This window comes from Onychomys torridus, chromosome X (genome assembly GCF_903995425.1).
Source record: "Onychomys torridus chromosome X, mOncTor1.1, whole genome shotgun sequence".
Taxonomy (NCBI): Eukaryota; Metazoa; Chordata; class Mammalia; order Rodentia; family Cricetidae; genus Onychomys; species Onychomys torridus.
In genome coordinates this window covers 124,435,735-124,460,874 of record NC_050466.1, presented here as the reverse complement: position 1 = coordinate 124,460,874, position 25,140 = coordinate 124,435,735, and the positions used below count along the sequence as shown (strand labels likewise).

General features: G+C 41.0%; 2 protein-coding genes across 8 annotated transcripts in view; both read left to right on the top strand.

The window, feature by feature from the left end:
* Positions 1-15,013, top strand: part of Acsl4 (acyl-CoA synthetase long chain family member 4) — a 74,375-nt gene extending 59,362 nt beyond the window's left edge. For all 7 annotated transcript variants that reach the window (XM_036174476.1, XM_036174473.1, XM_036174474.1 and 4 more), the window contains 5 exons: positions 1,236-1,310; positions 2,508-2,699; positions 5,192-5,306; positions 6,081-6,238; positions 12,149-15,013. In XM_036174476.1, coding sequence (XP_036030369.1) covers positions 1,236-1,310; positions 2,508-2,699; positions 5,192-5,306; positions 6,081-6,238; positions 12,149-12,306 — 698 coding nt within the window. In that variant the 3' untranslated portion in view covers positions 12,307-15,013. The remainder of the gene's footprint in view (positions 1-1,235; positions 1,311-2,507; positions 2,700-5,191; positions 5,307-6,080; positions 6,239-12,148) is intronic.
* A 6,784-nt stretch (positions 15,014-21,797) lies between these two features.
* LOC118574074 (protein phosphatase 1A-like) lies at positions 21,798-23,956 on the top strand. The gene has a single exon (XM_036174710.1). The coding sequence runs from the start codon at positions 21,984-21,986 to the stop codon at positions 23,124-23,126; it is 1,143 nt and encodes a 380-aa protein (XP_036030603.1). The 5' UTR covers positions 21,798-21,983; the 3' UTR covers positions 23,127-23,956.
* The last annotated feature ends 1,184 nt before the right edge of the window (positions 23,957-25,140 follow it).

Sequence of the window (25,140 nt, the reverse complement as noted above, 5' to 3'; positions counted from 1 at the left end):
ACCTCACTGTAATTTCTTTTCTCTTCTTTGGGATGCCATTTTTGTTGACTAGTCACTGCCAGTCATTAATACCCAACTTGTATAAAGTCTTTTCTGGCTACTTCACTTGACGTTGTTCTTTCCAGTATCCAGAGTCCTAGAGTGCTTGTTGTGCTTTCATCTGGAGACATCTACAAGTACTGAGGAAAGCAGTGAAGTACTCCTAATACAGATTAGAGTGTGTGCCACGAAACGGGGTGGGGGAGGTGGGCCATCCCAGTGTAAGTCACATTGTAAGTGATATTGTGAGTCCAAAGTCTTTTGAGGATCCTCTTTTTTCACATTGTGGGAGAATGCCCTGACAACTTAGCTTTTGATGCTAGGGGAACAACTTGAACAGCCTCAAGGACATTTAGCCACAAAGGACATTGTCATGAGACACAGTATCCAAACACAGCTACACTTTTCTTGATTATCTAGTATTTCTTCGTCATCTCATATCCAACTCCTCTCGACACTCCTCAGTGTCCAGTTGTGGGATAAGATAACTGAATATTTCAAACCGAAGCTATTTTGTAAAGGCTGGAACCAGGGGTTTGTAATAGGTTCTCTACAGGACTGACATCCAAGCTCTTCGGCTCATTATGTCATCACTTGTCCATGCAGATGAGCACTTAAGTGCTTTTTCACATATATTTCTCCCTGGGAGTTCTGTTGGTAAGATGTATGTTAGCTCACGATGCTTACTGTCATACTGAGTTCATAAGAAGCCATCTGTGAAGATGTGATTATTGCTAAGAATAGTCACAGATGGCCAAGGAAGGGCTAATGCCCTGATGGTGATGTTTGAGAACAAATAAAAAGTGACAAGGATTAGTAAACACATTTAATCTTCACAGCATGTACTTATATGAAGTCGATATGTTTATAGGTGAAGAAATGGAGACTAAAGACGATTCATCTGAGATGTGCTGTAAGTGAGCGAAAGGGCAGGAATACCCATCTCACTTTGTCCTAGCAGAGTTCTATGTAGTACTGGTGGACCTAGTCCTTCATTTATTTGTAGCAGATTTTTTTAAATGTAATTATCTAAAATCCAGCCCTGAAAAGCACAAATGCACTGAGGAAATGGGAGTCCAAACACTGAAAAATGAAGAGTTGGTACTCTCTGGCCTCTTCTTTCATCTTTTGAGGCTCGGTGTGCACTTGGGAACTATTGTATAGTAATGGTTTGGTTGCCTTTCTCTCTCCTACAGTTACTGACTATACTACTGGAAGAGTTGGAGCTCCTCTTATTTGCTGCGAAATTAAGCTGAAAGACTGGCAGGAAGGTAAGAGTTTCACACAAGCTCGAGGGACTCTAGATGCTCTGGAAACATCTGGAGCCTCAGGACTTGTGTTTCATTGAAGTGAGAATCTTCTGTCAGTCCTAACAAGTGATCCCTTGCTTTGCCCGTTCCCTATGATTTTTCGGTGCTCGGTGGGGAAAATGTCTAGATTTTAGCCACTGTGGTTTTTAATTTAGGAAATACTTGATGGCAGGTGGGGAAAAGATTCTCGTTGGAGCTTCTCCTGGGGTTGGAGCTTCACCTTTTGAAGCTCAAGTCAGCTAGTGATGATGTTTGGGCTGAGAGAGAAACCACATCCTCAGGTCACAGAGAGACAAGATCTTGACCGTAGCAGATTTCCATAGTCAAGACTCATCTAGGTAGCTATGTGTACAGTAAATATTTACACAAATACTTATAGAGGCAAAGCATTTAGGGGAAACCAGAAGAACCATACACAAACTATTGATAATTCTTTTTACAAGGAGCTGGAGACAGAAGTAAACCAGTTTTCCCCTGATGGACATGATAAAGCATAGTAAATACACATTAATTACAGGAAAGTGGATTATTAAATAAACAAATAATTAGGCAACCTTGCTATGCCAGAAGGAATTGATAATAACTACCTTATGGTAACTGTCTGGCCACTGTTTAAATCCCTAAAATTTCCCTCCATTTCCCATGGCCTCCACTTCTCCCTTGCTTAATGCAATTACCTTCTGTAGGTACTTGCTGTTGGTTATCCTTGAAACTTATGAGCCTAAGATCTGAGAAGTGTTACTGACAGCACATTGATTATTTACTTAGAACAGCTTTAAGCATAGCTCTTGTTTGGGATGGTTTCATCTTTACTTATTGTCCTCTGTGTGTGGTGGAAGGTTTGGTGAAGAGGTTTTCAGTGGTGATATCGTGGTTTTTCTCCTACGTCCCTCGGACTAAATGTAAACTAAGAGTCTTCCATAAAATTAAGAAGAACAAAAAAAACTAAGAATTAATGAAGGTTGTCAAGATGGATGACTCAGTAGTTAAATGCACTTGTTGCCAAGCCTGATGGCCTCAGGACCCACATAGTGGAAGGAAAGAACCAACTATGTGCGTGCATGCACGCGCACACACGTAATTGTAATGAAAAATTTATAAAAGAAGATGAATTTTATTTTAGGAAAATAAGTGATTTTTTTTAAAAATTATCTCTAGGTGGCTATACAGTTCATGATAAGCCAAACCCCAGAGGTGAAATCGTGATTGGTGGGCAGAATATCTCCATGGGCTATTTTAAAAATGAAGAGAAAACAGCTGAAGATTATTCTGTGGATGAAAATGGGCAGAGGTGGTTTTGCACTGGTGACATTGGAGAATTCCATCCTGATGGTTGCTTGCAGATTATAGGTCAGTACATTCTCTTTTTGATAGTATCTGTCATTTTGTGCCTCAGTGAGTCTGAAGGATAACATAGGTCGGGTCATCAGCAGGGTTGATGGATTGATTGGTTACAACTTTCTGCAAGTAACTTTACTCATGCCCTTGTGTCCGAGCTCCATCTTTGAAAGAGGGGTACTCCCAGCCTCACAGGGCAGCCGTTAGCATGAGATGAGTTCATAAATGTAAAAGGTTCAGAAAAGTGCTAGCAGTGGTTGAGGTGGGGAAAATGGACAGAAACACGAATAACTGATTCAGTAATGGGGAAACAAAAATAATTTAGAAAAGATCTAAAGATGAGTCTTGCTTAACTCTGCAGGACTCTAACTATTCACTGTGACATACGTACAATATTTTAGTTCTTGCTTTCCCCTTATTTCTCAGTGATCACTTTGCATCCATGTTTTCCTGTTTCTATTGGCTCTCACTGGCCTTGATCATTTCAACCTTCAGAACCAGTGTATTCTTTTGAAATGTTGTTCCTTTGGCATTTTCTTTACTGGGCTTACAGAAGTAGACATGTACGTTCAAAACACAACTCCAAAGGAAATACTGTGTTCACTTTAAGCAGGCAAAGGTTTCAACACCGTCTAGCTGTAAGTGGCACTGTGTAGGGTCTATCCTGTCTTCTAGTCATGTATTCCTTCAGTCATAGTTCTAGTGACTATTACAATCGACTGTTGAGCTTCACATTATCTGAGCAGAATGTAATTAGAGATTTCCGGGGAACTTCTCTGTATTCACCTCTAACATTGATTCGTTTGAAAACTGCTCAGCGTTTTGTTTGCTTGCTTGTTATCTCCTTCATACTTCTTCTTATCCATGTATTGGGGAGCAAACCTAGGGTCTTCTATATGCTAGAGGAATACTATATTATGGATCTACATCCTAAGCTCTCCTTTATTCCCTGCAAGAGCCAACTGTTTTTGAGACACGCTTGTGCAGCCTATCCTTGATCTCCACAGCCTCCTGCTTCAGACTCCTAATAGGAGTTGTACCAATGTGTCATCATGCCTGGCCTCTCTTCAGAGTGTGTGTGTGTGTGTGTGTGTGTGTGTGTGTGTGTGTGTGTGTGTGTTGGAAAATTATTTTTGTTATTGCTGATGCCATGTATACAACCTTCCAGTTGTACATTATAGACAAAAGTAAACAATTTGATCTAAACATGAATATTGTTAAGACAGATATGCACATAAACTATGCATGTGCACAAGGTTTTCACACTATTGCTGCAGGTTTAAAATGGAAAAGGAAGCCATTAGATTTAGTAGAATGTCAGAAAGGGTCTTCTGTAGAAAAGTACCTGACAGTCTTTTTTAGAATACCAATTTGTTTTATACATGAGTGCAGGGCATTTTGATGGAAACCCTCCCCCATCATCCTCCTACTCCTACTGTTGCTATTGGTGGCAACACATCCTTCCCACAAAGGGTTTTCATTGTCAAGTTGAGCCATCCTCTGACAGGACTTTCTTACAGCACTGTCACTTTACAAAGGACATGTCAAATGGGGAAGATGGGAATTAGCATTTGTTGAATGTGCTTTATATGCAAGACAGATACTATGACATGCTTCGGTGAGGTAGGCACCATTATCCATGATATAAATGAGGGGAGGGGAGGTTAACTGAAATGCCAAGCATTTCGGGAGTCTGTACCAGATGAAGCTCCCATTCTGATCTAATCCTCCAAAGCTCTGTTCCTTCCCTTAACATCACTGTAATCAGGAGTATGAGAAGATCATTTTTATTTAACTTTTTCATGCAATGTATTTTGATCATGTTTTTACCTCCTCCAAGTCCTCCTAGATCTTACCTACCTCCCCACCCAGCCCACTTGGTGCTCCCACACACTCTTCCAAAAGGGGGGCACAAAAAGCCCACGGAATCTTTTTTTGTGTTGGTTAATTACTCCGAGGGATGGGGCCTGCCCTGGTATGTGGTTGATAACACCCAGTGACACTCCATAGGAGAAAACTGATTTGAGACAGAGTCTTGTTATAAACTTCAGACTGGACTTGATCCCACTGTGTGAACCACACTGGCTGCAACTTAAAATACTCGTGCCTTACACACCTGCTGGATCTCTTAAGTATAATATTTGAGGCACCTTTTTAGTGATATGCATTGAAAAATAATATTTATAGCAAAATTTTAGAGGAAATATCTTTGTATTTCTAAGACTAAGGCAATAAAATTGAGAGAAAATCAGAATTGTTCAAGCCCTAATGAAACAAACTGTGGATCTGTAATTTTTTTTAATTGAAAATAGATTCTTCTTTCATACAATACATCTGGCTGGCCACAGTTTGCCCTCCCTCTACTCTTCCCAGCTGTTCCCTGCTCCTCTCTCCCCTGGATCCACTTCCCCTCCATCTTCCTTCAGGAGAGAGCAGGGCCTCCAAGTGACAATGACCAAAGTCCGTTTTAACTTGAGGATCCCCATTTTTTTTTATGATTGCAGATCGTAAGAAAGACCTGGTGAAGTTACAAGCAGGGGAGTATGTGTCTCTTGGGAAGGTAGAAGCAGCACTGAAGAACTGTCCACTGATTGACAACATCTGCGCTTTTGCTAAAAGGTAACTCTTCTTGGTTTTTTGAGACACAGTTTCTTTGGGTAGCCTTAGCTATCCTACAACTAGCTGTGTAGAACAAGCTGGCCTCTGCTTCCCAAGTGCAGGGATTAAAAGTGTTAGCCACCACTGCCCGGCTGGTACCTTTTTTTGTTTTAGTGTTTTGTTTGTTTGTTTGTTGGGGAGCTCATGTAGGACAACCTGATGGGAGTTCTCGCCTGTCACTATGTGGATCTTAGAGATCAAACTTAGGTATCAGGCTTGATAGCTATCTTGTCTGCCAAAGAGTAGTTGTGTTTCATATACTTACAGTATTAGGAGCATTATAAAATAAATTTGATTGTGTGTAAGATACTACCATCAAACTCCTCTTAGAACTTTAATAAGTAAACATGAAAGTTCTTGAATTTATTTAACAGCATGAAGATCATTTCAGCAACATTTTTGTTGTTGTTCTTTATTAGATATCTACCATGTCTTGCTAAGTGTCTCTCTATCTTAACATATGCCACAAGTTCTTTCATGTAGGATTCATAACAACTGAGAATTAATTAACATGAATAATCCCCCAAAAGTTTACATAGGTAATACATGGTGTGGTGAGTTTTCAGTCCAAGTTTTTCTAAGCTAAAAGGACACGAGATTGATCCATTTACTTTTTTTTGTTAATATCATATAAAATATGTGTATTTAGAATTACCTGTACTCTACTGTTATAGTGAATAACTTGTGAGTAATTTTGCTCATTTTGATTTGCATTTTAAATATCTCAATTTTCAGTGACCAGTCCTATGTGATCAGTTTTGTGGTTCCTAACCAGAAAAAGTTGACCCTTTTGGCCCAACAGAAAGGGATAGAAGGCTCTTGGGTTGATATTTGCAATAACCCTGCCATGGAAGCTGAAATACTGAAGGAAATTCGAGAAGCTGCAAATGCCAGTAAGTATGAAATTGCTAATCCGTTGAAGTCCATAGAAGTCACCAATAAATATTTTGTACATTACACTAAAAAATCCATACAATGCATCTTGGTCATATCCACTCCTTACTTCTGCCATGGGAGCATTTGGCCTCTTTAAAACATTTCTCCCTCAGCTTTTAAAATCCCAACTGAAGTATTATGTGTACATAAAATCAACTTACCAAATAAAGAACCCAACTCTAGGTCCTCTTCTCTTTCTTTTCTTTTTTTTTTGGGGGGGGGTTTTCTATACAGGGTTTTTCTCTGTATAGCCCTGGCTGTCCTGGAACTAGCTCTGTAGACCAGGCTGTCCTTGAACCCACCCACACAGACCTGCCTGCCTATGCCTCTCGAGTTCTCTCTTCTCTCTTTTTTAATAACCTACTAAGTCCAGTTAGTACTGCCTACAGGCGCACAAGTATGGAGTCATCACTGAAGCTTGGGCAATCTACCAGTGGCCACACCCCAAAGACCTATCAACTGCCAATTACTCCTCAGCTAAAGGTGGTGCTTCGGGAGACCCTCTGGCATCCATGTTGACATTTTGACTGGCTTGATCTTAAATAGGCTTTTCAAATATAGCTGTAGCTGCTGTGAGTTCATCTGTTCTTTGGCTGTTTCTTATAGATGACCGTCTTTCCCAGCACTCCTCCCCACAACCTCCATCTTTTATATTTTTACTACCTTCCACAATGTTCCTTGAGCCTTGGGCAGGAAGGATGGGGTTTTGACATAGTCATCCTATTTAGAGCTGAATTCTCAGTCACTCAGTTCTTGGAGCAGTTATGAGTCTGTACATTTATCACCGCCTACTACAAAAAGAAGCTTCTGAGCAAAGTTGAGAACAATTCTGTGGATATAAACATACATATTTAGAAGAAGGCAATATGTAGGCATGCCTATTTAGCAAAACAGCAGTAGGTTACCCCTAGGGCCTGTGACATGCATAGGTTTTCAACCAGATTTACGATGCTGGGAATGAATTCTTTCTAGTGAGCAGTCCTCAAATCCAATCAGAAGGGAGTTGGTTATCCCTATGGCCGCTACTGCTCTAGTGGGCACATCTTGCCTGACAGTTCAGTATCATAGCATGCCTTTATTTTGTTGGATATGTTCTTTCTATTCTGAGTTTCTTCACTTTTTTGTTTTGGTTTTTCGAGACAGGGTTTCTCTGTGTAGCTTTGCGCCTTTCCTCGAACTCACTTTGGAGACCAGCCTGGCCTCGAACTCACAGAGATCTGCCTGCCTCTGCCTCTTGAGTGCTGGAATTAAAGGTGTGTGCCACCACTGCCTGGCCACATTTTTTAACATTAAGGAATGTTGGATTATGTCAAGAGCCTTTCTGTCCCTGAGTCCAATTATGCATTTTATAACATTTATGGTTGTACATATATTGAGCCACCTCTGTATTTCTGGATCATGGTGAATGTTTTGATGTGTTCTTTTTTTTAATGTTTTTTTTTAATTCTATGTGTTTTGCCATGGGAAGTTTTGGGTCCCCTGAAAATGGAGTTGCAGACAGTTGTGAGCTGCCATGTGGGTGCTGGGACTTGAACCCTGGTCCTCTGGAAGAGCAGCCAGTGCTCTTAACCTGCTGAGCCATCTCTCCAGCTCCTGATGTGTTCTTAAATTTGGTTGGCAAGTCTTTTGTTGATAATTTTTTGCACTTAGGTGTGTTTGGGTTAGTCTATAATTTGGTCTGATTTTGATATTAGGGTAATAGTAGCTTTATAGAAAGTGTTTGATAATGCTATGCTCCTTTTCTATTTTATGAAATAGTTTGAGAAGTATTAGTATTAGTTCTTGAAGGTCTGGTAAAAGCTATCAGTGAATCTGTCTGGACCTGGACAGTTTTAGTTGGGAAATTTTTTTTTTTTTTTTGAGACAGGGTTTGAAGTCTTTTTTTCTGTTCAAAGAGAATAAGGACTTGTTCATTCTAGAGCAAAACATGAGTGGCCGTGGTCCTGCATTATGGATTTAGGTTATCTCAGATATGTTCAAATGAGGTAACACTTCTTCACGAAGTTCTATTGTAACAGAACAAAGAAAGTCATAAATCAAAGCACTTTTTGCATATATTAATGAGCACATTGAACAGACAGGTTTACAGCAAAGTAGGCAAATCTCTGCTATGGGTCTGATGACATTCTAAACCTTTGGGTAGGTGAAGCCTAGGGTCTGTCTAGACATTGCAGAGCATTTACCCAACAGTTGTCAGGATGCTGAGTCACAGAAAATTGGATAGTGAATGGCCGTTAGAACGCCGGCATCTGTTGATGCTTTTGTGTTCATTCATATTTTAAAGCGGGTTACTTAAAAACTCTTGGGAAAGCCTTCTAGGCTTTGCTGAAAAGTTCCTCATGTTCGTCTTTTTTTCCCTCCCTTTTGGACCACTCCCTTTCTCTAATGCAGCCTCTCTAATCTGCCATCTAGAGGGTCTTAGTTTGACGGCCAGCATTCTTATAGCAAAACTTCACTAACCCTCTTGATTTTTCTAGCTCTGTTGTTCCTCATGTCCTTGCATCCAAAGGTATACTAGGTGACAGGCTGGTTCTGGAAAGGCAGTACGGGGTGAGAGAGGACGTGAGGATCAACTCTACCAGTGTTTGTGTCTTCAGAGGCATACATGCTCAGGGCTCCCTGCTCTCGGTCTGCCATGGAGGACACTTGGCACCCTTTCTGATTGGCGGCAGTTTGGGCCCTCCCTGAGTCAGTTACCAGTAATTCTTTTGTTCTCTAAACTTACTTGAACTTTCCCATCCAGTGCCTTTCTTTCCTCTTGTTTCGTTGACCTCACTGAAGTCAATAGCTTTTTTTCATTTAAAAAATTAGTGTTATTTGAGACAGTGTCCCATTGTGTATCTCTGGCTAGCCTAGAGCTTCCTAATTAACTCGGGATAGCCTGGAACTTGGAGTGATCCCCTTACCTCTGCCTCCCAAGGAAAGAAATTCTTTTAGGGTATTCACTTTTTCAGGAACAGTAGTGAGGAGCCCTGTATTCCCTATGTTATGTTGCTATTTACTTATTTTTAATCTGTTATTTTAATTAAAAGATAAAAGTAACTTTCCTAATCATCAGTTAGCTGTAATTGTGAAATATTGGATAATACAGAAAATTATAAGGAGGTAAGTAGAAGTCCCCTGGCTGATTGCCTTCTAGTGCACATACTTTAACAATAAGGTATTAGGGATCAGACTCAGGCCTTCACGCTTATGAGACAAGCACTTTAGCAACTGAGCCATATTCTCAGCCTGTATATGTGAGACTGTTTTCTTGGTGTAAATTCCTAGACTGGAATTTTGGAGTCAAAAGGAAAGGGGTTTTTTTTTTGAGTCAAAAGGTTTTCTGGAGTCAAAAGGAGGTTTTTTTTTTTTTTTTTTTTTTTTTTTTCCCTCGTTACTGAGGTGGTCTCTGTATCAATCAGGAAAGCTCCCACTAGCTTTTGGGGGTGGGGAATGTTGGAGACAGTGTTTCTCTGTGTAACATCCCTGGCTGTCCTAGAACTCATTCTATAGACTAGGCTGGCCTCGAACTCAGAGATCCGCCTGCCTCTGCCTCCGGAGTGCTGGGATGAAAGGCGTGTGCCACCATGCCTGACTGCTCCATTGGCTTTTATTTCTGTCAGATATTCTTTAGTAGTGCTGCCACATTTCTCTTTATTGTAAAAGGCAACTTCGATTTCATTTTGGTTTTAAAACATAGTTCATAATAATAGCTTTTTTTAACCTCCATATATCTATTTTCTCCCAAGAACTTTCTGAACCCTGAGCACTATAAAAATTTAAATAACTGTTTCCTATTAAAACAGTCATGTTGTAAAGGAGCTTAAGTATATAATGTGCCTTGATGCTTTCTTCAAGGTAGTTTTATTGCCTTTTTATAAAATAAATTTTATATTTATTACCACCGGGCTTCGAGAACCTTTGATAACACATTTTGATTTTTGATTTTTATTTCAATATAATATTTCATAAACTATTTCAACCAATTGCCTGCCCACTACAGGTGTCCCTCCAGTGAGTCTTCTAATGAAGTAGAAGGTAACTTAAATCACTGTGTGGTTAACTGCATGAAGTTAACTAGGGAATACAAAGCTGCATTGTATATAGAAAGCAGAAGAAAAACCCCAGGGCCCACTAGTCCTTCATAACGTTCCTGTTCTTGGAGTGAGATAATGTAATAAATCATATGTGATTTCGATACTGAATGATATCATGAGCCTGTAGCTCTAGCTCCAGGGAAGCCAGTTCCTTTCACTGGCCTACATGTGTTTCTTTCTAGCTCGCTCGCGCTCTCTCGCTCTCTCTCTCTCTCTCTCTCTCTCTCTCTCTCTCTCTCTCTCTCTCTCTCTCTGTCTCTCATTTATATGCTGCCACCTGCAGGTGATTCGGAGAAAATGCACGTGTAAAATTATTTCTTCTTCCTTTCTCTTTCCTCATTTGCTGACAGTCCTTTCATTCTTCTCGTGGGAAGCTGTGATTGTCCATTTCCCGCCTTAATATAAAACAATGACTGGGAAACTCCTGGAAGCATCCCTTTTTGTTATACTTTAAATGGCAATTTAGCTAATGATGAAATATAGGAGGAACATTTAACAACGTGCATTCATTGCCTTGTCTACAACTGAAATGGTGTACCAATTTTGTCAGTGTTTTTGGAATTAGACCTTTTTGAGTAGTGAAAGTAAAAGGAAATGGAAGTTTTTGGAACCAAATCTATAGTTGAAATTTCCTTTGAGATCTAGATATGAGCCAGGCAGCAGGTACTTTTCTGTAACTGAGCCACAATATAAGAGTAGCATAGACATTGTTAACTCAAGCAAGTTTTATGGTCTTTTGCTACCTGCTTAGGCTTTACTTGGAGTAACATTATGCTAAGTAATATGTGAGAGATTATTTCATATTCAACATTATATTCTTGGTTTTTAATGTCACCACGGCTGCTTTGTAAATATGTACAAGTGTTATTTTTAAGTCATTCCATAAAGTAAATCAAGCTCTTATTATTGATATTTTAATTTGTATGTAACAGAGTCTCACTGTGTAGCCCTGTCTGACCTGGAACTCACAAAGATCCACCTGCTGCTGCCTCCTGAGTTCTGGGATTAGAGGTATATGTCAAACCCATCTATTTCTATGTTCTCGATTTCTTATACTTCTCCAAACATGTATTGAGTTGTATAGCTCTTACAAAATATGCACATGTACTGTGTCTGGTCTTACACCATTTAAATACTAACATTGTACCAAATAAATACCATTTGAATATATAACATAACATAAGGAATAATTTTCTAGAGGTTTAACTTTTTATTTAATGATTTAATAGATTAGTATATATTTATTGAGAGCTCTTGGCCTAGTCTATAGGTCTGGTTAATAAAACAAAGGTCTTATTTCATGGAGCTTGCACTGTATTAGTTGAGACAAATATATCTTTAAAGAGAAATACAGGCATTGAACTAAGTATAGTCATAATATGAGAATACATACGTTAACACACACATATATAGATATATGATGTATGGGGGGGGCAGAAATATCTAGTCTTCTTGTTACAAGTAGTTAGAGGAATTTTGGATGTTAATGGACATCTGGATAGAAATCTGTCCCAGGAAAAGGAACACCAGTATGAAGGCTGTGAAGAGAAATATGTGGTGTGTGTTTGTGTGAACAAAACTGCCTGTACAAACCTTGAGAAAGGTAGTCATATTGTTAATAACTGTCTGACATACCAACAAATAAATTTTCTCTTTTATTGCAACTTCTAGGCTGTCAATTCTGAAAAATTTATGTTTTATTCATTGTTTTTATCTTCCTTTCTCCTCCCTTCCTCTTCCTTTCTGTCCTCCTTGCCTCTCTCCTACCCTTCTCTCTTTTTATTTCAGTGAAATTGGAGCGATTTGAAATTCCGATCAAGGTTCGGTTAAGCCCAGAGCCATGGACCCCTGAAACTGGTTTGGTAACAGATGCCTTCAAGCTGAAAAGGAAGGAATTGAAGAATCATTATCTCAAGGACATTGAGCGGATGTATGGGGGCAAATAAAATCTTGCTCTCATCCTTTCATTTGCCCAGGAGGTGGCCTGCTGGTTTTTCGGTTCTAGAGTTTAAGCCTTTGTTGATCTGTTAGAATGTAAGGTGTATCTTCTAAAGACACACACACACACACACAACAACAACAACCAGAAGTGGTTAACATAGCTGCGACTACTTTACCTTAGTTTTGCATAGTTCTAGTGAAGCGGAAATTGAAAAGACATTTCCCTTTAGCTGTGTTATTAATTTTAGAGCAGAAATTCTGTTTTTAAAAATTAGCCTTAGAGACACTTGTTTTTAGAAAGAGAAGATACTTCATGCTAAAGTCAATAAATTGGAGTTGGAGTAGATATAGTTGAGGGAAATTACAGCTTCCAGTGTCTATTGTCTTCCTAGTTGAGAAGTTTCAATAGTAATCATGACAAAATTATGTATTAACACTACTCGAAGCAGAAGTGCCGCGGGACTTTAAAATTCTCTTCCAACCATTTACCTTGAAGGGGAAAAAAAATCAGCATCTAGAAGGTATTATTTTAAGATCATAATTGTCATATAGGTTAGATGTAGAATCATTGCAATATTGTGAATAATTACAGTGCCTGAAGTTAAGAATAAAACAACATACACATACCAAAAATATCTATCTAGTAACATGTTTGAAAGGAAGCTCAACTTGTCCTTTGGATGCCTGAGAACTAAAATCAGCAACTGTAATTGTCTGAATGTCCTAAGAGGAAAGTACACATCGTAAAGGTGTCCTTTCTGTGTGTGATCTAGTGAAAGACAGAGACCAAGAGGAAAATGACACAGAGTCCATCAAAATTCCGCAAGATACATTGTTTTTCTGTTAGAAAGCTCGTGGAATCCTAAAGATTCGGAATTAGATAGAATACTGGCATAGCACTGAACCTGGGAAAAAGAGATTTAGACTCTGAATTTCTCTTTGATAAGGGGGCTTGATTTTAAAACGTGCTTGTATTAAATTACATTTGTAATTTATGGTCTGTTTGCTGTCGCTGATTTGATGATTCTTGATCAGTAGTGTGCATTTCAGAGGGCCTTTCATTTTGCTTTAATTTCAGCAAAGCGGGTTATGATAAGTTACTTCCTCAGAATCTCATTCCAACCTATGTACGGGTGATTAATTGTCTTGGATGAGCCTGGGGAAGTAAAAGGGAAGAAAACACTGTTACCACTTTTCCTGTTTGTGGACAGTCAGAGACTGGAAATGCTAGATTGGGGAGGAAGGCAGAGTTATTTGATTAAGGACTGTCTGTGCAGTAACTTGGGGTGTGGGTTTCTTTTTAAATCTTCAGTATAGTCTGGGATTATATATTCTTGATAGATCTTCACACTTGAACCATAGTTACTGTAAAAAGCAAAAATTCTTAATACTGTTATTCTTTGCACTTTTTCGTAATCATTTTATACACACACATGTGTATATATATATACATATATATATATATGTTGCTTACATTGCATTGTACAGATGTGGGCCACCACTGCAACAAAATGAGTTCTTTGTGCTCTAAAATATTTATAAAGAAATTATTTAAATGTTATGTATATGGTGGTAATATGGAAAAAATCATCTGGTATTATAAGCAACAGCGAAGGTTTTTATAAAAATGTTTCTTTTCAGTGTTCTGCAAACTAAAATTGGAGGCAAGTTTTCCCTGAAGATATATGTGAGTATTCTCATGCTTCTCAGCTTGCCTTTGAAGCGTGAAAAGACATTATCAAGTAGACTACTATTCAGCTTCTATATTTCCTCCTGCCCCCTGTTAACCTTTTAATGGCAGTTTTCTTTGGCTTTTCCAACCTGTGTTTCCCTTTGGAATGGTGGTTTTCAATGTGAGTGCATACATACTATGTTACTTCAGATACTTGCACCCCACCCACCCCATCTCCCAAAAGCTGGAACACTGCCAACTAATCTGTTGACCAGGTCCTTAAGAATCACGTAATTAACACAACACTTAAGGTTGGGTGCTGCTAATTCTTCATGAAAATCCAAACATGTTAAGGGACCAGGGAGATGCCACTGCCCCCTAACTTTTCATCAGAAATATACATGTTTATGTAAACAGAAATATTTTCCATATTCATAGTGACTTTTTAAGTATTTGAGCCTAAAGATTTTGATCTCCATTTTTATACCTATTTCAACTGTTCACAGTTATTATTACATGTCAGCCATCAAATAAAGTTGTACTTAATATTGATTATAAGTGTGAGCATTTCTAAGTTGAACACTCATGATTTTTGCTTTAATTACATGAAAGGGTCTTGTTTCCTTTATTTGTACTCATTCTTTTTTATTTAGACTGAAGGTATGATTGTATGACCTTTGAGAACTGAAATACAAGTGAATGATTCATGTAGTCTGAACTGAGGGAGAGTCCTTTTTCTTTGTTCCTAGAGACTGATTAGTAATCTTTGCCTATAGTTTCCAGGTAGCATATGACAAATGTTTCTACAGTGACAAGCTGAGAACAGGTTAAAGATTGTGTGACATTGGGGAACTGGAGAGAAATAATTTTAATTTTGAATGTAGTTATAAATTTTGTATTCATATTTGTACTTTCTGTTTAAATGCACGATTGTAGGATTGTTACCTAGATTTTTTGTGTTTACTCTTGAAAAGCTTTGTTTATTCTTATTTTTAAGTTTGCACTTGAATCTTATGAAATAAATCCACCCCTGTTATCAAGCCAATTTGTTCTTACTTACATGTCGACATAAAAATCCATACAATTCCTAGGCCTTTTAAGTAGTATGTTTGGGTATGTGGAGTTGCATTAAGTGGTTAGCCTAGCTTACATAAATCCTACCCATTAGTTTGGTTTATTTGAACCCAGAGTAGAATATCTTGTGATACTAAAACTGTGGGACAGAATATAGTTATGGTGCATGAGTTATTGGTAAATTCTAATAAATAATCATTAACTTTAGGCTGATGTTTATGTAGAAATATGTGAGTTATATGGGGATACACAGACAGATGTGCACCACCACATACACCTAGACATTTTTAAAGACAAGCCCAGTGCAGTAGTGGGCTGCCTTCAGATAGCAAAACCATTTCAGCTTTAAAGTCCTGGCAAGGCCGATCCTATTAGATTCCCTCTGTCTTAGATCACATCAATTAGGAAGTGAACCTGAGCTTTGTCTGGTCCTGCCAGATGCTACAGAAGACAAGATGTCTTGTGCTCTCATCACATGTAACACAGTGTGTCTTAGAAGCACAACTGTGAGCTGAAGAGTCTCCCTCTGTAGGAACTTAGAAAAGGCCAGGGCCTTTTTCAATATCTGAGAGAGAGAGAGAGAGAGAGAGAGAGAGAGAGAGAGAGAGAGAGAGATTGAGATTCTTCCATGAGATTCCATGTGTGCCTGAGATAACTGATGCCCTCTGCCTTCAGGGTGGCCCAAAGTCCTGGCAGGTTGCATTTTTATTCTTATCCACTTTCCCCAGGGGATCAATTTTTATTATCAAATCTACTGAGCAGTGAAAACAGTTGCAAAGCACTCTTAGATAGACTTCTGTTCTTAGCATGGTAACACCCGACCTGGTGTTTTCTTCTCTGTTGTCGCAGGCAGTCTGTCATAGGCTCTTCACAAATAGGCGCTATGCTAGTCTTCATCACATCTGTGCCGGCTACAGCGTATATGAGGAAGAAGTAGGATTTGCAGGGGAGGTGAACAATAGGACAACAGTCAGATCTGCTCATGCTGTGTCCCAGAAAGTTTGGAGAGCAGCAGAGGCACCCACAATTGCTTATGCTTTGAGGCAATGGGAAACCATCAGATTCCATCACATATTTAACATATTGCTGGATGAATCATGAGCCACATTGCTGTCCAAGAACAAAGTCAAACTTCAGACAGATGGCAGTCGACACAACTGGTCTTCATTTTTCTCTCAGCACTGAATTTCAGGGCAGGCTCTGTCTACTCACTGTGGGAACAGTTTCTTTCATGGTCTGGGGCCTGATTTCACTAATTCCTAAATGTTCCCGTATCATTTTCCAATGCAGAAGCACTCACCAAGATTCCCGCTACCCCAACATGGAGACCTTCCCCACTGATGTACAAGTGAAGGAAGTGAGCCCTGCTTGTTCCTTGAATGTGTTAAATACAGCATTCCTCAGGCACAAAGAGGGGAGACTGTTAAAGCTCAAAGTTCATCTAAGGCATTATACTTTCAGGGAAAGTATGCTCTGTGTTTCCCAGGTTCAGTTAAAAGCCTCTCCTGATCTAACCACTAGACCACCAGGAGGCATTTATTAAGAATTTTTTAATTCATTTTACATACCAATCACAGATCCTCCATTGGTTAAAATATTAAGGCAACTCCTCATAGTTAAAAGGGGGGTTTATTTTGTGGGGTAACTTAGAAGTGAAGGGATAGGTAACGGTCTGGGAAAGGTGTATTGCAGTGCAGCGGTGTTCTCAGGAGAACTCTGCTCCGTCTACCTCCAGCATCCAGGGTCGTCTCTGGGCCCTCCCTTGTAGGTGTGACAGTTACTGAATCCTCAATGGGGGTTGGAACTTCCAGATCAAAGCTGGAATGGCTACCCACTACAATCCTCCTTTTCTCTCCTTCCAGCCTCCCCCCCCACACACACACCCCATTCCCTCCTACAAGAAGGTAAGGGGGGCTTGGACCTGCCTCTACTGAATGTACCAGGCTCTGCTGACTCCCCATGGGAGGTCTTATCTTGTAGGAGGGAATGGGGGGGGGTTCGAAGGGTAGGAGGGGGAAGAGGGGGAAATCTGTGATTGGTATGTAAAATGAATAACAAATTTCTTAATAAAACATTAGGGGAAAAAAGCATCTCTCCTGGTTGGCTCCATAGCACCACAACCTTACTGCTAAGAAAGGAAGAACCACGGCTGCATGTGTGTGCTAAGTACAAGCATTTTCCTATCCTTTGTCACAACTCCTATGGTAAACAGTTGTTCCTCGCCATTGTATGGATAGGCAAACTGGAGTGGCATCTTCAGGTGGCCAAGATGCACCTCAGGCGCAGGTTCAAAGGTTTGCAATGAGACTGGGTCTGCTCATTTTTCCCCCTGGTTTTTCAAGACACGGTTTCTCGGTGTAGCTCTAGCTTTCCTGGTAGACCAGGATGGAACTCAAAGATCATCTTGCCTCTGCCTCCTCCAGTGCTGGGATTAAAGGCGTGCATCAACCCCACCCAGCTGGATCTGCTATTTTTAATTAATCAATGTATTTCATAGTGTTGATGTTTTGCCTGCATGTATGTCCATGTGAAAGTGTCAGATCCTCTGCAACTGGAGTTGCAGTTAGTTATGAGTGTGGGAGCCCACAACTGACTCAGTTTCCCACTTTGAATCTGAAGTCTATTCTGAGTCAATACAGTTCAGGCTTGCTTGCTCCAGGGCTGTGAGAAAGTCCTGATGAGCCCACAGAGTCTCCTTGAAGGCTGTGAGAAAGTCCTGATTAACCCATAAGAAGGAACACCCTTTCTATTTAGACCCAGGCTGTTAACACCAGCTGGAGGCACACTGAGATAGAAAATGAAACTGCCTGCTCCTTGACACAAAGCGGAGTAGATAGTGGCTGAATGCCTGTGCTGTGCATTGTTCTACCTCTGTCCTTCAAGACTGTATATAAGCTGGCTGTGAAGTAAACCCGGGGCTGTCTGGCATTGACTGGCAGACCTCTCGACTCTTTTTTGTCTTCTTCATTGTCTCTTCAATCTGCTCGCCTTTACCCAGATACCAAGCTGACTGTCGGCAGGCTCCTGACGTGTGAGCTGCCATGTGGGTGCTGGGAATTGAACCCAGGTCCTCTGGAAGGGCAGTCAGTGCTTTTAACTGCTGAGCCATCTCTCCAGCCCTTGGATCTGCTATTTATTCTTAAGCACTGTGACTTGCTACTGACCTCTGCCAGTGCTTTCAGCACCCCTCAGTTATAATGGTCTGGCTAGCACCAGTCATTCCTTTGCCCTCTTGGGAATTTTAGCTCCACCTCAGCCAGGAAGGGTCCTCTCTCTGGGCCCCAACCACTAGAAGTAGTTACTAGTTGCAAAAGTCCTGAAGAAATGTGAAAACTCCAGTCTGCCACCAGATGGCGCTGTGGGAGTCTAAGTGCCCCTCACACTTTCTGTTCCCACACCTTTCCCACTGAATGTTCCAAAGTAGGGTAGCAGCACATCGTTTTCTTCTCTTGTTCAGAGAAGACTGAGTTGGTAGGGGAGACATTTTCTAGATAATGTCCAGGCAGAAATTGGCACAAATATAACAAATTTCATTTCATGAACTATGTCTTGGCCCCAAAGGGAAGGTTAACCTACTTCATTCTTTTAGATGCATGGACTCTTTTCAAATATCTCCAAGTGCTTTGTAGATCCTTGGCATCATTAAAATGCTAGAAGTACAATCAGGATTTACCCAAAGCGTGAAAAGAAGTTGAGCAGTGGAATGGAAACATTTCCTGCCTGGGAGATGGCATATTTGGATTCTGGTAGCTTTCCTATTAACTAAGTCTCTTCTCCTATGTCTACCTTCATCTTCTCAGTATATGTAAAATACGAAGGCTGATGAGACATCCTACTTGGAAACACTTCCCCCTTGCTGTCCTTTGGGTACAGAGAATAACAGGATTCTGAAGATTTGGTTCAAATTTCAGATTGGCCACCCATGTGATTTGGGGCAAGATACTTAACATCTCAGTTTCCTCACCTGTTGGGCTTCACTGTCTTCACCTATATAATGGGAGTGGTGCTGTGCCTACTGCATAGAGTTATCATTAAGGATGGACCAAGATTCTCCATGGAAAGTGCTTAACACAGTGATAGAACATGTACACTTCAATAAAAGTGATTACTCCACAGGGCTGGTGCTCACAGTTTGGTAATTTGTGTGGTTGTCCAGGTAGTGATCATCAAACTTGGGGGCAGCTAAGACCTAAAATCAGACTTTCCCTTCTTAGAAGTACAGAGGCAAATCCATGTCATAAATGCAAGACAAGGTTGTGTATATGAATGAAGCAGAGGACTGCAAAAGTAGTCACATGTGATTGAATTCCTCATACATTACTTGGGGGAGCATAAAACTTCAAAAACAGATTGGCAGTTGCTTATAAAACTAAACCACATCTTTGCTACAACTGAGAATTTCTACCCCTAGATATTTGTCTAAAGAAAAGGGATACGTATATCCTGATGAGGATTTCTATAATACCATCCACAGTAGTGTGTCTCTAATAGCCAGAAAATATAAACAATCTATGTGTGCATCAGTAAAAAAAATGAATTTAAAAAAAATCATGGAATCCAGCAAATAAGTCCTGCTCAACAATGCTAAGAAACAGACTGCAGATATTTGCAAGAGCATTGATGACTGTTGAAAACACTTAGCTGAATAAAAGAAGTCTTATCCTTAAAAGAGAGTACTATATACATTGTTGGTGGGAATGCAACTTAGTGCCACCACTGTGGAAAATGAGTTGGGGGTACTTGGGGGGAAAAACCTAAATGTATAATGACCATATGATTCAATGATCCCACTCCTGCATATGTAGCCAAAGGATAGAAGTCAGTGTGCAAAAGAGATACCCATTTGCCCATATCTATGCTATTCACTACAGCTAAGATATGGAACGAGCCTACATGCCTATCAACAAATGAGTGCATAAAGAAAATATGCTGTATGCACACTATTAGCTACTACTCTATTGCTGTGAAGAGACACTATAATGAAGGCAACTTATAGAAGGAAGCACTTCAGAGGGTGAATTCATATCGTCATGGTGGGGCAGCATGGCAGCAGACAGGCAGCAGACAGGCGGCAGACATGGTGCTGAAGCCATAGCTGCTAGCTTACATCTTATTGGCAAGTTAGAGGCAGAGAGAGCCAGAGAGAATGGGTCTAAAGGGTTTTGAAACCTCAAAGCCCACCCACAGTGACAACCTCCTCCAATAAGGCCGTCTCTCCAAATTCCTTAACAGTCCACCAACTGGAAACCTACATTTCAAATCTATGAGCCTATGGGGTCCATCCTTATTCAAACCACCGCCACACACAGTATAGTACTTACTACTACTCGGTCATTCAGAAGGGTGAAATCAGGCCATTTTAGCAACGTGGGTGGAACTGGAGAACTGCATATGAAAGCAAAGAAGGCAGACACAAGGACAAGTATTGCTTGCCCTTGCTCATGTAGAGCCTGAAAGGTGACCTCAAAATTAGAATAATGTTTACTGGAGCAGGGTGGTGGAATTAAGAATGAAAAAAAAAAAAGGAATGGATGTGATCAATGTCCACTATGTGCAGTGTGGAAATACCACACTAAATGCCTTCAGTACATACAATTAGGATCATTTAATGTTTTTTAAGTATTTTTCAGCTAGGAAGATGGTTCATTCAGTAAAGCACTTGCCTTGTAAGTGTGAGGACCATAGTTCATTCCCAGGATCCACAAACAAGCTAGGTGTGGTACACACACATACATATGCACGAGCATCTGCATACACACAAACACATACATGCACATGCACAAAAGAAGTGTTTATATATAATATGTATATGAAATTGTTTTTTATCTGTTTTATTGTTCTTCATATAACTTAGCAACCCCCCCCCCCCATATACTCATGTGTGATGTGTCTCTTCTGGCTCTAATATATATAGTACAGGGACTTTGGCAACTACGCTCCAGTCTTAGCATGCCTGGCACTTATTAGCAAGTGCTCAATAAAATTTTCATTGACTAAAATATGTGCATGTTGAGTGTTGTTATATCGTCCATCTCTTCAAAAGTATTCAATAATAATGCAATGTATAGCAAGACGATTTGTTTTTATCAGGAACCACTAAACACTAAAGTGGAATCTACAATTTGTTTTCATTTATTGAGCCTGTGTTTTCCGTTTCTGTCAAGGGAGCCAGGGCTTTAGGAGCTTCTGCTACACAGCTGGAGAGAGCAGCAAGATACCGGGTGGGAACAGCCTGGGTGGGGAAAAGCTGGGGGGTCTATCTAGTCCGGAGGGGATACCGGGCATGTGTACATGTTGGGCCCATTCACACACAGTGTTTGTGTTTCTAAGTCTGTGCTCAGTAGCCATCTTAGAATATTAAGGCTTACCTAAAAGAACTCAGGCTGTAAGATTCTACTTATTATGACCCGCCATTAACAGGCAAGACTAATCAACAATGGAGAAACTTTACAAAATATTTGCCTCTGGATGAAGGAGAAAAGTGCTTAGGAAGGCACAAAGAGGAACTTGGAGTGATGGTCATGACATGTTCACATTTGTCAGGTTTTTTAAAAAATATACAATTAAGAACGCCGCGGTCTCAGCGCCGGCCGGGTCGACAGCTCGCGATCGTGTGGCTGGGGCTGGGGAAAGGGGGCCCCAGGCAGGTCGGGCGGCGAGCGATGAGTCCCGGGCGCCTCCTCCACCTCCCGCGGGTCCCTCTCTCTGCCTCCGGCTCCCACGCCTGGATGATCTGAGCTGCGAGGGCTCCGAGAGCCCAGGGCCCAGCCGGGCTCCTCCCCTCCTTCACCCGGGCCCGGTTGCTGCCGCGGGACCCCGTGCCCGGCTGCCATCGCCGTCGCCGTCGCCGCCGCCGCCGCCGCCCCCGCCCCCGCCCGGGCCGACCAAGGGACCCACCCGTCCGCCGCTGCTCTGGACCTAGAAGATCAAGTCATAATGGGAGCGTTTTTAGACAAGCCAAAGATGGAAAAGCATAATGCCTCGGGACAGGGAAATGGGTTGCGATATGGCCTAAGCAGCATGCAAGGTTGGCGAGTCGAAATGGAGGATGCGCATACAGCTGTAACTCGTTTGCCAAGTGGACTTGAGACATGGTCATTCTTTGCTGTGTATGATGGGCATGCTGGTTCTCAGGTTGCCAAATACTGCTGTGAGCATTTGTTAGATCACATCACCAATAATAAGGATTTTAAAGGCTCTGCAGGAGCACCTTCTGTGGAGAATGTAAAGAATGGAATCAGAACAGGTTTTCTGCAGATTGATGAACACATGAGAATTATGTCAGAGAAGAAACATGGTGCAGATAGAAGTGGGTCGACAGCTGTGGGGGTCTTAATTTCTCCGCAACATATTTATTTCATTAACTGTGGAGACTCGAGAGGTTTACTTTGTAGGAACAGGAAAGTTCACTTCTTCACACAAGATCACAAACCAAGCAATCCGCTGGAAAAAGAACGAATTCAGAATGCTGGGGGCTCTGTGATGATTCAGCGTGTGAACGGCGCTCTGGCTGTGTCAAGGGCCCTTGGGGATTTCGATTACAAGTGTGTCCACGGAAAAGGCCCCACGGAGCAGCTTGTCTCACCCGAGCCAGAAGTCCATGATATTGAAAGGTCTGAAGAGAATGATGAGTTTATTATTCTTGCATGTGATGGTATCTGGGACGTCATGGGAAACGAAGAGCTCTGTGACTTTGTGAGATCCAGACTTGAAGTCAGTGATGACCTTAAGAAAGTTTGCAATGAAATAGTCGACACCTGTTTGTACAAGGGAAGTCGAGACAACATGAGTGTGATTTTGATCTGTTTTCCCAAGGCACCTAAAGTCACAGAGGAAGCGGTGAAGAAGGAGGTGGAGCTGGACAAGTTCCTGGAAGGCAGAGTAGAGGAAATCATAAAGAAGCAGGGGGAAGATGTCCCTGACTTAGCCCATGTGATGCGAGTGTTAGCAAGTGAGAACATCCCCAACCTCCCACCAGGGGGTGAATTGGCAAGCAAGCGGAATCTAATTGAAGCTGTTTACAATAGACTGAATTCTTACAAAAGTGATGACACTGATTCTACAATTGATGATATGTAGTAAAGCTGCGCACCTAGCAATGGACTTGTCTTCACCCCCAAAGGAAAGTAGAGCTCAACCTTTTAACATCTGTCACCAACTTTAAGGAAGGGGAACAACATAGGTGAAGGACTACACCAGAGCTTCAAACAGTGGGACAGCTACCCCGAACGGATTTTTTTTAATTGTGAATTTGAGACTTATGTAACCGTGATTTCCAGCTGTAATTCATATTTTCAATCACAGACTCCAGCAATTTTTGTTGTATGATTTTGTTTCTTTGTAAAGTGTAATGGTCCTTGTTCAAAGTGCTCATATTTGATTATGAACTGCTTTAAAATCACTATCAATGATAAAGGAAATGTTTGGCTTGTTGTGTAACACAACAGATATAGTCAGTCATGCTGTGTTTGGACTTGGGGTTCGGATAGGGAAAGCAGCAGCCACATAGCTAGATGTTCATGTGCACACGGCAATGAAGACTTCCAAAATCTTACAGAGCTCACTATCCAGGGAGTTAGGGAAAGCTGTGTTCTGGCAAGGGATTGATACAGCCATTCCTTCTTACCTGTCTCTAGGAAATTCTCTCCTTGCAGCCAAGAGCATTGCAGGTGAGACCATATATTCATGAGAGTATTAGTTTTGGACTAAGATGCCTTGATTCTTTGCACCTCTTTATGAGTCCTTACATTCAGTTACTAATTGGTAAGCAGCAGCTTCCTACACAGGAGACTGCCACATTTTTTCCCTATCATGATTGGCTGGGCCTGCTGCTGTTCCTAGTTATATATTGAATTCCATGTTATCAATAAAGCTTGGTTTAACAAACAAGAAAAAAAGAGTACAATTAGTATTTATATAGTTGGTTGTGTGTATTTTATTTCAAAAGGTGAAAAAACAATGAGTAAATACTGAGATATGAGCCAAGTGCTTACATTGTACTGATATCAGATGACGGAACATTGGTGGAGGGATGGGTAATGAGGAATGGGTATCACCAATATAGGACTTGACAAACTGGATGGCTTGTGGCAGGTCAGACCCTCAAAATGGTACTGTTAGGAGCCTGCAGGGTAAGATGCAGACAGCAAGCTGAGACCGCCTGGAGGCTTCTTCAGACAAGGCTATGCACTCTAGTGCTTAGAGTTTCAGTCAAAGGAATTCTGTCTGGGTGTCTTGTCCACTGCTCATCCAGCACCACATCCTGCCACTCCCTGTTTGTCTCCAATTCACACAAAAAAGTAGCTGGGAGAGTTATAAAGCCACAGACTGTTCATCTATGTGACTCACTTACTGATGTGTCTCTAGGACCCAACATGGGGCATTGCGCAGAGTAATATGTGGAAAGTGTCGGATGAATGCATGCTTGAAAGAAGGATGGAGTAATGTGTTTTCAGGCTCAGTGGGTATTTCAGGAAGCCTTTCCCCTCCAGAACCGTGGCTTTCCCAGCCTTCTGGACTCCAGCAGTGTTTGCCATCTGTGCCTGTCCTTTGGCAACTAGCCAAACTCAACAAAGTTCCATTCAACCAACATCCATGGAGCTGCTCTGTGGGCAAGAAGGACTCACAGTCTCAGAAAATGGGGAAACGTTTCATAGTCCATGGTGCCTCCATTGTATTTTTAAGACAATGTGGACATGGATCAGAACCTTTTCTAAACAATTTTAATGCCCAAATATATGATTACAAATGACTTCCGCTGGGCAGTGGTGGCGTACGCCTTTAATCCCAGCACTTGGGAGGCAGAGGCAGGCGGATCTTTGTGAGTTCAAGGCCAGCCTGGTCTACCAAGTGAGTTCCAGGAAAGGTGCAAAGCTACACAGAGAAACCCTGTCTCTAAACAAAAAACAAAAACAAAAACAAAAACCCAACCAACCAAACAAACAAACAAATGACTTCCCTTTGCCAACACATGTGATTACCATTCAAGAAGTAATGAATCCTAGATGATGGAGAAACAGAAGATTATTTAGCAGATGTGGTACAGGTAGGGGCTGTAAGGGTGAGGAGGATTAAGAAGGAATCCATGTCTGAT